This window comes from Rhinopithecus bieti, unplaced genomic scaffold (assembly GCF_001698545.2).
Source record: "Rhinopithecus bieti isolate Rb0 unplaced genomic scaffold, ASM169854v2 scaffold_58095, whole genome shotgun sequence".
In the NCBI taxonomy this organism is placed as follows: domain Eukaryota; kingdom Metazoa; phylum Chordata; class Mammalia; order Primates; family Cercopithecidae; genus Rhinopithecus; species Rhinopithecus bieti.
In genome coordinates this window covers 171,759-187,488 of record NW_016823660.1, presented here as the reverse complement: position 1 = coordinate 187,488, position 15,730 = coordinate 171,759, and the positions used below count along the sequence as shown (strand labels likewise).

The 15,730-nt window shown below is 35.4% G+C and overlaps 1 protein-coding gene across 1 annotated transcript in view; it reads left to right on the top strand.

Annotated features, from left to right (window-relative positions):
• LOC108521731 (kelch-like protein 1) overlaps positions 1 to 15,730 on the top strand; it is a 133,848-nt gene that overhangs the window by 23,178 nt on the left and 94,940 nt on the right. Inside the window, exon 2 of the mRNA XM_017861692.1 lies at positions 15,079 to 15,303. Coding sequence (XP_017717181.1) covers positions 15,079 to 15,303 — 225 coding nt within the window. The remainder of the gene's footprint in view (positions 1 to 15,078; positions 15,304 to 15,730) is intronic.

Below are 15,730 nucleotides of genomic sequence, written 5' to 3'. Positions count from 1 at the left end.
TTTATTATTTAGTTGGTTATTTATTTATTTATTTATTTATTTATTTATTTATTGAGATAGAGTCTGGCTCTGTCACCCAGGCTGGAGTGCAGTGGCGCGATCTCGGCTCACTGCAAGCTCCGCCTCCTGGGTTCACGCCATTCTCCTGCCTCAGCCTCCTGAGTAGCTGGGACTACATGCACCTGCCACCACAGCCCAGCTATTTTTTTTTTTTGTATTTTAGTAGAATGTTAGCCAGGATGGTCTCAATCTCCTGACCTTGTGATCCGCCCGTCTTAGCTTCCCAAAGTGCTGGGATTACAGGCGTGAGCCACTGCACCCAGCCTTATTTTATTTTTTAAAGACGGAGGCTCACTCTTTTGCCAGGCTGGAGTGCAGTGGTGCAATCTCAGCTCACTGCAACCTCCACCTCCTGGGTTCAAGCAATTCTCCTGCCTCAGCCTCCCAAGTAGCTGCCCAGCTAATTTTTGTATTTTTAGTAGAGATGGGGTTTCACCATGTTAGCCAGGATGGTCTTGATCTCTTGACTCGACCTGCCTTGGCCTCCCAAATTGTTGGGATTACAGGCATGAGTCACCACACCCAGCCTTTTTTTTTTACTTTTTAATAATAGCCATTCCGACTGGTGTGAGGTGGTATCTCATTGTGAGTTTGATTTGCATCTCTCTGATAATTAGTAATGTTGAGTATTTTTTATGTTTCTTTATCACGTGTATGTCTTCTATTGAGATGTATCTGTTTGTGTCCTTTGCTCACTTTTTAATTTTACTTGTTGATTTTTTTTAAGTATCTTAATGATTCTGGATGTTAGTCTTTTGTCAGAAGCATAGTTTGCAAATATTTTCTCCATTCTATAGGTTGTCTGTTTACTCTGTTGACAGTTTCTTCTGCTTTGCCAAAGCTCTTCAGTTTAATTAGCTCCCAATTGTCAATTTTTGTTTTGGTTTCATTTGCTTTGCAGGACATAGTAATATATTATTTGCCAATTATTGGCAAATGTCTAGAAGAGTGTTTTATAGGTATTGTTCTATTTTTTTTATGGTTTTAGGTCTTACATTTAAGTTTTAGTCCATCTTGAGTTAATTTTTGTACGTGTGGAGAGGCAGGAGGGCAATTTCATTTTTCTCCATATGGTAAGCCTGTGTTCCCAAAACCATTTATTGAGCAGGGTATTCTTTCCCTATTATTTTTTTAGTTGTCATTGTCAAAGGTCAGCTGGCTGTAGATGTGTGGTCTCTATTCTTTTCCATTTGTCTGTGTGTTTATATTTGTACTAGTGCCATGCTATTTTGGTTACTGTAGCCTTATAGTATAATTTGAAATCTTTTTGCTTAGGATTTCTTTGGATGCTTGAACTCTTTTTTGGTTCCATATTAATTTTAGAAAAGTTCTTCTAAGTCTGTGAAAAACAACATTGGAAAGTTGATAGGAATAGAGTTAAATCTGTAGCTTGCTTTGAGCAGTATGGACATTTTAATGATATTGATTCTTCCAATCCATGAGCATGGAATGCTTTTCTATTTGTTTGTGTCATCTATGATTTCTTTCAGAATTGTTTCTGAAAGTTCTTGTAGATATCTTTCCTCTCATTGATTACACTTATTCCTGGGTATTTTATTTTTTGTGGATATTGTAAATGAAATTGGATTCTTGATTCTGTTCTCACCTTGAACATTGTTTATATATAGAAATGCCACTTATTCTTGTACATTGATTCTGTATCCTGAAATTTTGCCACAGTTGTTTATCAAGTGTAGGGTCTTTTGATAGAATCTTCATGGTTTTCTAGGCATACAATCATATCATCAGTTAAGAGAGATAATATGAGATTTTTTCCCTACTTGGATGTCTTTTATTTCTGTGTCTTGCCTAACTGCACAAGCCAGGACTTCCAGTATTGTGCTGAATAGAGGATTTATAGTGAACATCCTTGTCTTGTTCCAGGTTTTAGGCAGAATACTTTTTTTGCATATTCAGTATGGTGTTGACTGCGTGTTTGTCTTAGATGGCTCTTATTATTTTGAGATATATTCCTTCAAAGTCTAGTTTGTTTAGGATTGTTATCAGGAAGGGATGCTGGATTTTATCTAATGCTTTTTTTTTTTTTTGTATCTATTATGATGACTATATGGTTATTGTTTTTAATTCTGTTTATGTGGAGAATCACATTTATTGATATGCATATGTTAAATTATCCTTGTATCCCAGCAATAAAACCTACTCGATTGTGATGAATTAACTTTTGAGTCTGGTGCTAGATTCAGATTTGCGAGTATTTTGTTGAAGATTTTTGTGTCTATGCTCCTCAGGGGTATTAGCTTGTGGTTTTGTTGCTGTTGCTGTTGTGTCTTTGCCAGATTTTGCTATCAGGATGACATGAGTTTCCTAAAATGAGTTAGGGAGGAGGCCCTCCTCCTTGATTTTTTTGGAATTGTTTCAGTAAGATTGGCACCAACTCTTCTTTGTATGTCTTGTAGAATTCTGCTGTGAATCCATCTGGTATAGGGCTTTTTTGTTGTTGTTGTTTGATAGATGTCTTAATACTGATTCAATTTCATTACTTATTAGTCTGTTCTGGATTAGTGTTATTTCCTAACTCAGTCTCAGGAGGTAGTGTTTCCAAGAATTTATCGATTTCTTATAGATTTTCTCATTTGTGTGCGTAGAGGTATACAAAGCACTCTCTGAGGAGCCTTTGTATTCATGTGGAATTGGTTGTGATGTCAACTTTGTTATTTCTGACTGTCTTTGTTAGTATCTTCTCTCTTTTTTTTTCTGTTAACCAACTTTTAGTTTCATTGATTCTTTGCTCAGTTCAATTTCATTTAGTTGTTTTCTAATTTTAATTATTTCTTTTATTCTGCTAGATTTGTTTAGTTTGTTGTTGTTTTTCTAGTTCCTTTAGATGTTCGGTTAGGTTGCTAATTTGAGATCTTTCTGTTTTCTTGATGTAGATGTTCAACACTATAAACTTTGATGTTAATATTGCTTTTGCCACACCTCAGAGGTTGTGTAATGTTGTCTCTATTTTCATTTATTTTTTAAAACAATTAATTTCTATCCTAATTTGGTTTTTTAACCAGAAGTCATTCAGGGGCAAGTTGTTTAGTATACATGTATTTGCATGGTTTGAGAACTTCTCCCAGTATTTATTTCTATTTTTATTCCACTGTGAGCCAAGAAGATGCTTCATATAATTAAAATTTGTTTTTAATTTATTAATACTTGCTTTATGGCTAAGCATGTGGTAAATTGTAGCATATGTTTCATTTGAAAACAAGAGGAATATATATTCTGTGGCTGTTGGTTAGAGTATTCTGTAAATGTCTATTAAGTCCAATTGTTCAAGTGTTGAATTTAGGTCCAGAATTTCTTCGTTAGTTTTCTGCCTCAACGATCTGTCTAATGCTGTCAGTAAGATGTTGCAGTCTGCCACTATTATTATGTGGCTGTCAAAGTCTTTTCTTAGGTCTACAATTAATTGTTTTATAAATCTGGGTACTTTAATGTTGGGGGCATATATATTTAGAGTAATTGCATCTTCTCCTTAAATTGAACTCTTTATCGTTATCTAATGCCCTTCATTTTCCTTTTTTCTGTTGTTAAACTCTATTTTATCTGATAAAATAATAGTGATCCCGCTTTTTTTTTTTTTCTTTTTCCATTTGCATGGTACATCTTTCTTTATCCCGTTACTTTGAGCCTATGGGTCTCATTACACATGAGGTGGTCTCTGGAAGACAGTGGAAGGAAGGGTATTGTTTCTAAAAAAAAAAAAAAAAAAAAAAAAAAATCCAATTTACATCTCTGTGTCTTTTAAATTGAGTATTTAGGCTGTTTATGTTCAATGTTGATATTGATATTTGAGATTTTATCCTTGTCATGTTGTTAGCTAGTTACTTTGCAGTCTCAGTTGTGCAGTTGCTTTATAGGGTATGTGAGCCATGTGCTTTTGTGGTAGCAAGTATAATTCTTGCATTTCCATGTCTAGAATTCCCTTAAGCATCTCTCATGGAGCCAGTCTGGTGCTCATGAGTTCTCTTATTGATTCCTTGACTGGGAAAGACTTATCTCTCCTTTATTTATGAAGCTTTGTTTGGGAGAATATGAAATTCTTGGCCAGCATTTCTTTGCTTTAAGAGTGCTAAAAATGGGCCCTCAATATCTTTTGGCTTGTAAGATTTCTGCTGAGAAGTATGTTGTTAGTCTGACAGGTTTCCCTTTATAGGTAATGTGACCCTTTTTCTTAGTTGCCTTCAATATTTTTTTCTTTTGCATTGACCTTGCATAGTCTGATGACTATGTGCCTTGGGACTTATATTCTTGGATAGTATCTCGCTAGAGTTCTCTGGATTTCTTGCATTTTCATGTCTGCCTCTTCAGGAAGATTGGGGAAATATTCCTGAGTTATATCCTCAAATATATCTTCCAAGTTGCTTGCTTCCTCTTCTCTCTCAGGTACGCTAATATCGTAGATTTTGTTGTTTTACATGATCCCATATTTCTTGAAGTATTTGGTCATGTTTTGAAATTATTTTTATTTTATTTTTGTCTAACTAGGTTGATTTAAAGGATTAGTCTTTGATCTCTGAAATTCTTTTTTCTGCTTAGTCTAGCCTGCTTTTAAGGCTTCTAATTGTATTTTGAAATTTTGTAGTGAACTTTTAATTGCAGAAAATCTGTTTGATTCTTTCCAATACAACTATGTCATCTTTTAAATTTTGAATTATTTTCTAGCTTCTTAGTGTTGAATTTCAACTTTCTCTCAGATCTTATTGAGTTTTTTTGCCATCTGTATTTTGAATTCTATATCTGTCATTACAGACATTTCATTCTGGTTAGGATTTATTGCTTGGAAGCTACTGAAATCCTCGGGAGGTGACAAAACAGTGACTTTTTGTATTGCTGGAGTTTTTGTGCTGGTTGTTTCTCTTCTGAGAGCTGACACTTTGTATTTTGTTTTAAATTTGCTAACCTTTGGATGTGTCTTCTTGATTTTTTATCCTATTTTTTACCTGGGGGGTATGACTATGGCATATATGGTATTTCATTTATTGACTTCATTTCTGGGTGCTTTCAGAGTGCCAGACTTCTGTAGGGGTTCCTTAGTTGCAGAAGTGTTTGTGTAGTGGCTTTCTAAGATGTTGTTGGTTGTAGTAATATAATTTTGTCTGGTGATGTAATTCAGGCTGCAATCTACTAGGAGGTCCTTCAGAGTAAGAGGCAATAGGTAGCAGTGGGAGCAGAAGCAACAGAGAAGGAAGAAAAGCACCCTCCCTCAGGATATGTTCGCCTTTAGTCAGGGAAGAGCTGCTAAGAAGCCCAAGAAACCGTCTCTTTCAGCCCACACTTCCTGGGTCCAGAGGGAAAAACCACTACTGAGTCTGCAACAGTACACTGAGGTGGGGTGTAGGGGGAAAGTGGTGACACGCTTTCCATATCTGTTCCTGGGCTTCGGTGGTATTCCCTTCAGCAGCTGGTGTTATACTTGCATTTTCATTAACTCATGGCGGACTTTGAGTGGCTGCACTCCATCCTCCCTTAGGGACAAACTGCACAAAGGTTTCAATCTCCAGGAGAGTGGCATCTACCTCCTTCTTATTCTTTGGAGCTAAGGAGCACTGTCCCCCAAGTGACCAAAAGAGCAGAATGGGACACCCAGCAATGACCTACACAGACAGATTTCAGGTTCCAAAGCTGCCCTGGCTACAGTCTTGCCATCTGCAAGAAACCTCAGCTTCAACAGCACTCCTCACACCCAGTCCTGTAATGGGAGAGAGTCTAATTCCAGTGCCAACTGCTGGAGCACTCTCCACGCCCACCACTCATTGCAGCTCTGAAAGTCCTTCTCCCCATTGCAGAGCAAGCTCTCCAGTCTCTTTAGTCTTCAAAATAAAATGCCTGCCATTGCCAGCAGTCACCAAACAACATCTCTACACACTCAGAATGGTGTCAGGTGTGGGATTATAATTGGAGAGAGTGGGGCCCCTCTCAGGTGAGCTACATGGGGAGTGTGGTTTGCTCATGTCTCAGTCTAACAACAGCAGTCTAGAAGGTGGTCCTGAAGAGTAAGAGGCAGTAGGTAGCGGTGGGAGCAGAAGCAACAGAGAAGGGAGAAAAGCACCCTCCCTGCAGAGCAGTGGATATTGTCCTAGGCATACCTAGGATGGCCTTATTTCCCTCTCCCTTTTTAGCTAGGCAACAGCTGCTGCCATATCATCCTAAGCTCAGGCCAAGGGTGGGCTCGGTCCAGCATTAAACTCTCTAAATGGTACCTTAGACCTGGAGAGGGCAGGGCACCATCCAACCAAACAGTGTGAAAAGAAGCCATGGGGAGTGCAGTCCAATTACAACTGGGTCTCTCATCAGTCCCTTGCAGAGCAGTGAGTATTGTCCTAGGTATGCATGGGATGACATGGTTTATCTGTCAGTCCTTGGTCAGGTGACAGTTGTGCTCATGTCAGCCTGAACTCAGGCCAAAGGCAAGGCTCAGCCCAGTATTAAACTCTCAACATGACATATTGGGACTGGAACTAGAGAGGGTCGGAGCACCACCAAGGCATGTAGCATGAACTGTGGAGTGTATGGTCCACTTGCATCTTAAACTGATCAGCAACTTGTAGCAGAGTGGCAAGTACCCTACCAGAGGTTGCCTGGGTGTGCTTATTCACCCCTGTTCCTCCTAGGATCATTGCAGTGGCTGTAGCCATGTCCATAGGTCCCCAGTATCTGCACTCTCAAAATGGCTTTCCACTGAGATTACTCCAGGCTCAAATGCCTCTGAGTTTCTGCGTGGGTTCCCTTTCTGGAGCAACATTTCTGGGAATCTTCAGGCAACTCCATGTATCGAGCATGAGGCCCTAGTTGTTGGTCAGGGGTTTCTCCCATGGCCCAGATCGTTAAAGCCGATTTCTGAGCTCTGTGGATTTCTATCTTACTGTTCTTCCTGTCTCTTCTCTGATGAATCCAAGTGTTCTCTCCTAGATGATCTGTACTGTGTATGTACTTATTACTCTGGTTCGTCTCTGTGGAGGAGGTACACGCTACTTGAGTCTAGTCAGCTGTCTTGATCTGTAGTTCTCTTAAGAATTTATAAGACTGTGACTCCTATCCTGGAGGTTAACTTAAACTCTGTATTGGTTAATATATGTGAACCCAGAGAACAGAAACAAACATTTATCAAGTTCTGTGGCAATGTGAGCTGTGCTTGAGTAATCAATTCATCTAAAATTCATTCTGGTATAAGGAATAAGACAGGAATCAAGATTTACTTATTTTACTCAAAAGAATAACAAATTATCTTAGTTTTTTATATAATAAGATGTTTTCCATTGATGTGTATAACCACTTTTATTACATTAAAAATACTCATATGTATTAGGGTTATTTCTGGCTTTCATTCAGATTCATTAATGTAGCTATTCTTCTTCATCAGTAATTCGGTTTAAAGAAACCTCTATAGTTATATACTTTTTAATATCTAGTAGGGTTTTTTCCCTGTGAGCATCCTATTAGAAATTGTCTGGTTTTAAAGAATTTACTTCCTAATATTATACAGTTGAATTTCCAAAGAAATGTCAGTATAATTTTATAAATTCCTTGTACAAATATCATTATTATTAATATATTAAATGTTATATAATAATAAATTATGCAATAATATCATTCAGAATCAGTGTAGTTTTGGAGTTTTTTTTTTTTTTCCACTAATTCAACAAGCATCTCTCAACAGAATTTTAGTGCTGTTTTGTTTTTGGTTTTGTTTTTTTTCATCTAGAGCTGGCTCTTACCTTGCTAATTTTATTTTTAGATCATTTGCTCTTAATGGTGCTACCTTAAATAGGTTATTATCTTCTTTCTACTCTCTAAATGGTTTTAATTTTTATTTAAATATTGTATTGACTTGTATTCTGCTTTTCTGATTTGCCTACTTCTGGAAGTGTTTTATTTTTTCTAAGATTTTAAAGGTAATTATTATCAGCTATTAAGGTAAACTATTACATGTAATACATACAATAGAAATGTGTTCTATATTCTTTGTTTCCTTGGTTATGAGCCAAGAATTAGACTTATTTTTGTACTTCCTCATATCAATGAGATTAGTTTAATAGCAAGCAAAATGCTGGATTTTCAAAATTTATAGATCTACTTCAACATCTAGCATTAAGTTTAATGATAAACTTCAATTTATATCTCTACACATAACTACATGTCACCTATTAATATTTTATCAGGGATTGTTATGGAATATTTTGGTTGCTTATTTGGCACATTTGGAATTATTATGATGATTTAGAAATGTTTTCAAAGCCACTTTTATATAACAAATTACTTAGAAAATAAAGACTTTTATTTGTGCTGGAAAAACATTTCTCCTGCAATGATACATTATATGAGTATAAAAATGTTATACTAAAGCTTTATTTTTCATAGGAATACGAATACATTAAAGTTAATGAAATGCATATACTATAAGACATTGAAAAAATAAGTAATTCTTTATAATTATATTTTTTTAAAACTTGAAGTCTTATGTTTTATGGATCATTAAAAAATGTTTTATTTTAAAGTATTCCAAAATGCTTCTCACTATTTACTGCTTTTTAAAAGACAATACATTAGGCATAACAACTTTTTCCTAATGATTTGGTGGCATCAAGGTCACCAAAGTGTTAGGCCAAGCTGTCTTTTAGGTATTATATAATATGGATTTTATCATTTGTTGCTGTTGTTTAATAAACGTAAGTGATTGTTCTATTTAAGTCGATGCATTCTTTTCTCCTGGTTACTTTCTCATTGCCACACATTGCTGCTTTAAATTGTCTTAAATCATTCTACTTTATGGGTTTGTAAAATGGCTTTGAAGTCCAGTTATTAATATTACTTTAAAATTGTAGTTAAAACATTGTGAGAACAGGTGAAGACCTCTCTGGTGAGTTGAATAAGAGAGCGTTATCTTCTTTTTAGGAACTTTTTGTGATATCTCTTGTCAGTTCATAAAACTTTTTATCACTGAATTCTGTGCTGTATGCAAGATAAATGAGGCTGTTATTTGCTTGAATTATAGATATAGGCACAAATTCTGCTGTCTGCATTGCCAAACTATAGTGTACAAACATTAATTACTATTTCCCCCATAAAAAATTGTATTTGTCTGCATAAGTGAATATCTCCAGAGAGACCCAGAACTGTACTTTGGATAACATCTTGACCATTTTTTCTCAGTTTTATATTTTGAGAAAGGAGTCTACTGTTTGTTTTGTCATCAGGAAAGTAGTTGTGTATTTGTATTATATATAATATCTTCTGGTTAAATTATTGAATTTGAAAAACCAATGCTTTATAAATTGTAAAAACGCACATTTGAAAGAATTATACTGCACTGCTGCTGTAACAAATTACCACAGACAAAGTGGCTTAAAACAACTGCCATCTATTACTTCAGAGTTCTGTAGTTTCGATGCCTGGGGTGGCATGTCTGAATTCTCTGCTCAAGATCATAAAAGGCTAAAATCAAGGTGTTAGCTGGGCTGTACTCTCATCTGGAGCTCTTCCAAATTTATTTTGATTGTTGATGCAATGTATTCCTTGTGGTTGTAGAACTGAGGTACTATTTTCTTGCTGGCTGTCAGGTCAGAATCACTCTCAGCTTCTAGAGACCACTTGCATTCCTTCTTATATGGCCCATCTTCAAGCCAGGAATGGTAAGCCAAGTCCTGTTCATGCTTCAAATTCTCTGATTTTCCCTTCTACCAGTAACTGGAGAAAGCTCTCCTTCCCTTTCTACCACTAGGGTGAAAAATCTCTCACTTTCAGGGGATCACATCATCAGGGTCAATGAGATATTATTCCTATTGTAAAGTCAGCAATGCTTTATAGCATAGCAGTTCATGGACTGCTGATTGAACATATGCACAGGTTCTGGAAAATAGGTCATGCAATCTCAGGAAGGGGCATTTTTAAACTTGTACCCACTGAATATATTAATTGCAATTAACTCTTTCTACATCTGGGATAAAGTCATAAAAAGAAGTGTTTCTCAGAGTGGGCTCTAGAGCCAGGTTAATATTGTGGATGTATCAGGTGTTAACTGAGAGACACTGTGCAAGTAATTACAGTTTTCTGTAATTTGTTTTTTATTATGTAAAATTGACACAATAATATGCGTCTCATCAGGCTTTTATAAAATGAAATATACTAATGTAGGTAAAGCCCTTAGAGCAAAGGAAATACTCACTAAATATTATTTATTAATATCTTATTTATAAACTCCCTACACAAAACACCTTTACTCAATTTTTAAGAAGAATATTTCAATTAAAATATGCATAAAATGTTAAGTAGCTCTTAATAATATATGTATCATGAATTCTCTTGGTTTTATGAATACTTCTGTTTAAGGCTAGTCGAGTGAAGTAATGGGAATGGAGAATGAACAAGGAAACCTGTAATTGGTTATGATTGATTAGTGGTAAATGCAGTTGCATTCAGACCAGCCTTATGAATACTTTTTATAGAAAATGATCAATGGACATTTCAGGAATTATTTCTAATAACTCAATATCAAAATTTTGATATTACTATAAATGCTATACACCTAGCCCTTAACTGACATATAGTCTATAACAATTTATCAAGTTTATAAAATTGCACATAGATATATCATATATAGTCTTATATCAAATAGAAAAATTCCTAATATTATTTCAGATTTCTATATATCATGAATGAGATCCACCTTTGAATTACGTAAGTACATTAGGTTAAGATACTTTACAGATCCTCTTAGATTTTAATAAATTATAGTATACATTTTACAAAATATTATTACTATACAAAAGCTCACAGAATGACAACATAATTTCCTACTAAAGTTAATGCAACCTTAACATGTTTGTAATGGCAGCGGTCTTGAGTTTAAGAGGAAAAACAATGAGGATATAACCACTCCTAATCATAGTTCTCTATGGCAGATGTGGCCATGTGTTTGTTTCAATGTATTTAAACATTATTTAAATTAGTCATATATGCCTATTGTTTGGAGATTGCACATTTTAAAAATCTAGATTTCTGCCTCCTCTTCATAAGTCAAAAAAACCTGGCAATACTAAGCCAGAATTTCTAATGGCAACAACAAAGTGGCAATTGCTATTTTTCAGTGGAGTGGGCATTCCTCGGTTAACAAAAATGGTCAGGACTCTGTCATGCCTGCGGTCACACATTTCATTATATTTTTCAATAAATTTATGGAGCATATATGTGCAATTTTGTTACATGCATGGATCGCATCATGGTCCAGTCAGGGATTTAGGTAGTCATCACCTGAATAATGTATATACTATGCACAGAGTAATTCGCCTTCACCTTGTAGGTATATGAGATACTAGTGATGGCTTCATTAACAGAGTAACCCCAAAGTAATTATGTCTTAAAGTAAACTTTCCTTTTGAATCACTTCCAAGTTTATTACATACCACTGCAGCAGTCCACTCTAACTTGTAGTCTGTTCGTAATCTATATTATGATAAATATTGCTTTTGCTCTAAGAGACAACAAAGGCTAAAATTACTCAAAACTGGCTTTCCCTTTTCTTCTGACTCAGAAAATAGCCAGGGGAATACATACACTCTTATAAACAAAAGAAAACAACAGAACTCACAAATTGATACACTAATAATAATAATAGAATTAGGAGGCTTAGATAGACAGCTAATAAAGTATGCTGGTTAGGAAATTCTATAAAGGATATTATTATAAATAATAATTTTAATTTAAAAAGAGAAAGCCTACCTTAATTTTATTCTTCTTAAAAGCAAGATAAAGCATTGACAATACTTGCTGACATTTGAATAAGAAAATCAATTATATTGGCTAGTATGAGTAAGTTCTACAAATGTAAAAGATCCTTTTACATTTTGTATTGCTTAACTTTATATAACTAAGCAAGATTGAAGACTGAAGTATAAATAGGCCTTGGTTTCTGAGGTAAGCTGAATCATGCACCTCCCCCTCAGAAAAATGTCCATATCCTAAACCCTGGAACCTGTGAATATGTTATGCTGCACAGCAAGACTGAGATAAAGCTTGTGAAGGAATTAAAGTTGTTAACCAGCTGAATTTAACATAAACAGATTATTCTACATTATGTCTGATTAAATTGGTATGAGCCCAATGTAATCACAAGGGTCAATGTCAGAGAAATGCAATGTTGCTGACTTTGGGGATAGAAGATGGAGCAACAAGGAATGTGGTGGCCTCTAGAATAGCGGTCCCCAATCTTTTGGGCACTAGGGACTAGTTTGGTGAAAGAAGATTTTTCCATGGACAAGGGTGGGGGAGTGGTTGGTTTTGGGGTGAAACTGTTCCACCTCAGGTCATCAGGCATTAGATTCTCATATGGTATGAACAACCTAGATCCCTCCAATGTACAGTTCGCAGTAGGGTTTGTGATTCTATGAGAATCTAATGCCATGGCTGGTCTGACGAAGATGGAGCTCAGGGTGCTGCTCACTTCCTGCTGTCCGTCCTGGTTCCTAACAGACCACGGACCACTACTTGTCCATGTCCTGGATGTTGGGGACCCCTGTTCTAGAAGATGGAAAAGGCAAGAGAACTGATTTTCTCCTGGAGCCTCCAGAAAGGAATGGAGTCCTGGCAGCATTTTGATTTTAGTGCAGAAAGAACCATTTCAGATTTCTGACCTCCTGAACTGTAAGATAACAAATCTGTGTTATTTGTCAGTAAATTGGAAATATTTTTAACAGTAGCCATAGGAAATTAATATAAATTCTAATGGAAACGAGCTCCTATTTCTGTTGTAGCTACTAGGATAAGTGAGTAGGTCACTTTTGAAGACTGAAGTTACAGGAAAAACTGTAAAGGTTAAAAATTCTGTCATGTATTGAGATTCAAGACAAATATAGTTTATTTGAATGAGGCTTTGAAATCCAAATCAATTCCTGACTTTTCCTTTTTGAATTGCAGCTCCTTTGGTTGCTCAGAAGTCTTAATTTCACTCTTTCCTAACTATTTCCTCTGAGGAGGGTAACTGGACCTCAAATTCCCTGCAAAGGTTTTCAGCAAGGCTTTGGAGGCTGTGGGAAGTACAATTGTTCAAATACTTTCTTCCTTGTCCACTCATACCAGAAAATATGAGCGTAATGAGATTGTGTTAATCAGGATTAGATTACATTCTTCTGCTCTCATTGGTCAACTATAGTCACAAGAGACAGATATCTGTGTAAACCCCCCTTTATTTTCTTTATCTCTATGCAACTGAGTCTTACTCTGTTGCCCAAGCTGGAGTGCAGTGGCATGATCTCAGCTCACTGCAACCTCTGCCTCCCAGGATCAAGGGATTCTCTTGTCTCAGCCTCCCAAGTAGCTGAGACTACAGGCGTGAGCCACCATGCCTGGCTATTTTTTTTTTTTTTAATTTTTTTTTTTGTATTTTTAGTAGAGATGGGATTTCAACAGAGTTCAAGGCCAGGCTGGTCTCAATCTCCTGACCTCACATGATTCACCTTCCTCAGCCTCCCAAAGTGCTGGAATTATAGTCATGAGCCACACTCCGGGCCATCTGTGTATAACTCTTAATTTTTAGTTATGCATTCATATCATATACAAGTTATCAAGCTTTGAAAATCCAGATGACTTTGAAGTTATTCAAATATGTAGTTTGCTTCAGAATTTTGATTCAAAGGCAAATGAATAAAACATTCAATATTCAATATAATAAATATGTTAAAATATAAAATAAATACATTTGTTTAAAATATTATATATGTTAATAAACAGTATTGAATAACTTTTGTGAAAGTTGCAATTTATTTTTATCCTAACAATAACAATAATTTCCTAATACTTCAAAATTAGTTGTATATTGGAATGAATCTATATTTTTAGCAATATCAGAAAGCAGATGTGACATATCTAATTATTACTGTTACCTTTAAGTAAAAATTGTCATAAATTGTATCATTTTTACTTTAATTAGCAAAACTTCTGTTACGAAGGTGTTTGTGTTCATTTAGTTCATTGCTAGCTAGGTTTTGAAGAGTAAATGAGTCCACAGAGGAATATATTCCCTAGATTTGCAACCTTTTGTTACAGGTAAAATAGACCATCAGTGCTTAAGTGAAAGTACACAAGAATGTTAATTTCCTTTGTAGAAATGTTTCATGATCGAAGGTGTAATATTGGTGAAGTGAGTCTGAACATTAAGTCAAACACTACATCAAGATCAGTATTTGTCAGCTTATATTATATCATATAAACATTTGGGAGCTCGTTCTACACAGCCATTTTTAATGAGAATTGGGTAATTAAACCCATTAAAACAAATCTCACCAGCAATTTAGCTTCTTCTTTCAATTTCTATTTTATTAGTCAGAGTTATTGTATTTCTCAAACTTATATGTAAAAAGCTTTTAGGAAATATAAGCTATATTATTTAGAATTCTAACATGATTGTTCAGGACAGAAGATCATTTTGTAAAATTCTATTAAGCTATTCCCCAGATTATTTTTTTAAAAGCTGGTTTAAAAAGCATAGCAAATATTTGCTTATATATCTTACACTTGACTTTTAAAACCTTCAGTTATTTAAGGTGTATGACAAATTTAAAGAAAAATATGATAATATTTTATTGAATTAACTTTCAGAAATTATACAAATAATGTATATAACTTAATTATTTAAAAGGCTTTCATAAATATTTTTCAAGCAGGGATTATGCTACATTTTTTAATGACAAAAGTGATAGAGGGAAGTTGTAAAATCCACTGACAGAACTGGGTCATGCTCACCAATGTTTCTACCGAATCAATAGTTTAGCATGAGACCATTATGTAAGTCAAACAAGATGAACATTTGTGTCTATTTTGGTCATTCATGCCTGCCAAGAAGAGAAAATAAAGTAGTTGAATTACTGCTCCTTTTGTTTTTCTGTCACTTCTTTTTTTTAAAAAAAATGAATGTGACAAGAGTGTTTTTACATCTTAATTTGTACCCTGCTTTGGCAGGCTGTTTGTTGGATTTATAGCAATTGGTGACTTTTTGATTTTATGTTTTATTAGGAGCTACAACTATAGAGAAATATGACCTGAGAACAAATTTGTGGATCCAGGCAGGGATGATGAACGGCAGAAGGTTGCAGTTTGGTGTGGCTGTTATTGATGACAAACTCTTTGTAATTGGAGGTCGAGATGGCTTAAAGACATTGAACACTGTTGAATGTTACAATCCCAAAACCAAGACATGGACTGTCTTACCACCAATGTCAACACATAGACATGGTCTAGGTAAGATCTCTTACTTTATTGATATTACATTTAAAAACATGTTATTGATAATGTAAACATATGATAACATATATTATTGATGCCTGTCTTAGTAAATTTGTGTTGCTATAAAGGGATACGTGAGACTGGGTAATTTACATAGAAAAATTCCTTGGCTCATGATTCTTCCAGCTGGAATATTGGGCCTTTAGTGAAAGTTTCAAAGTTTCCACTCATGACAGAAGGCAAAGGGAGGTCATGTATTCAGAGATCATGTGGTTACACAGGAAGCAAGAGAGACGGGAGCAGGTGTCAGGCTCTTTTTAACAACCAGCTCTTGAGGGAACTAATAGAACAAGACCTCATTGCCGTAAGGACAGCACCAAGCCATTCATGAGGGGTCTGCTCCCGTGATCCAAACATCTCGCAGTAGGCACCACCTCCAACA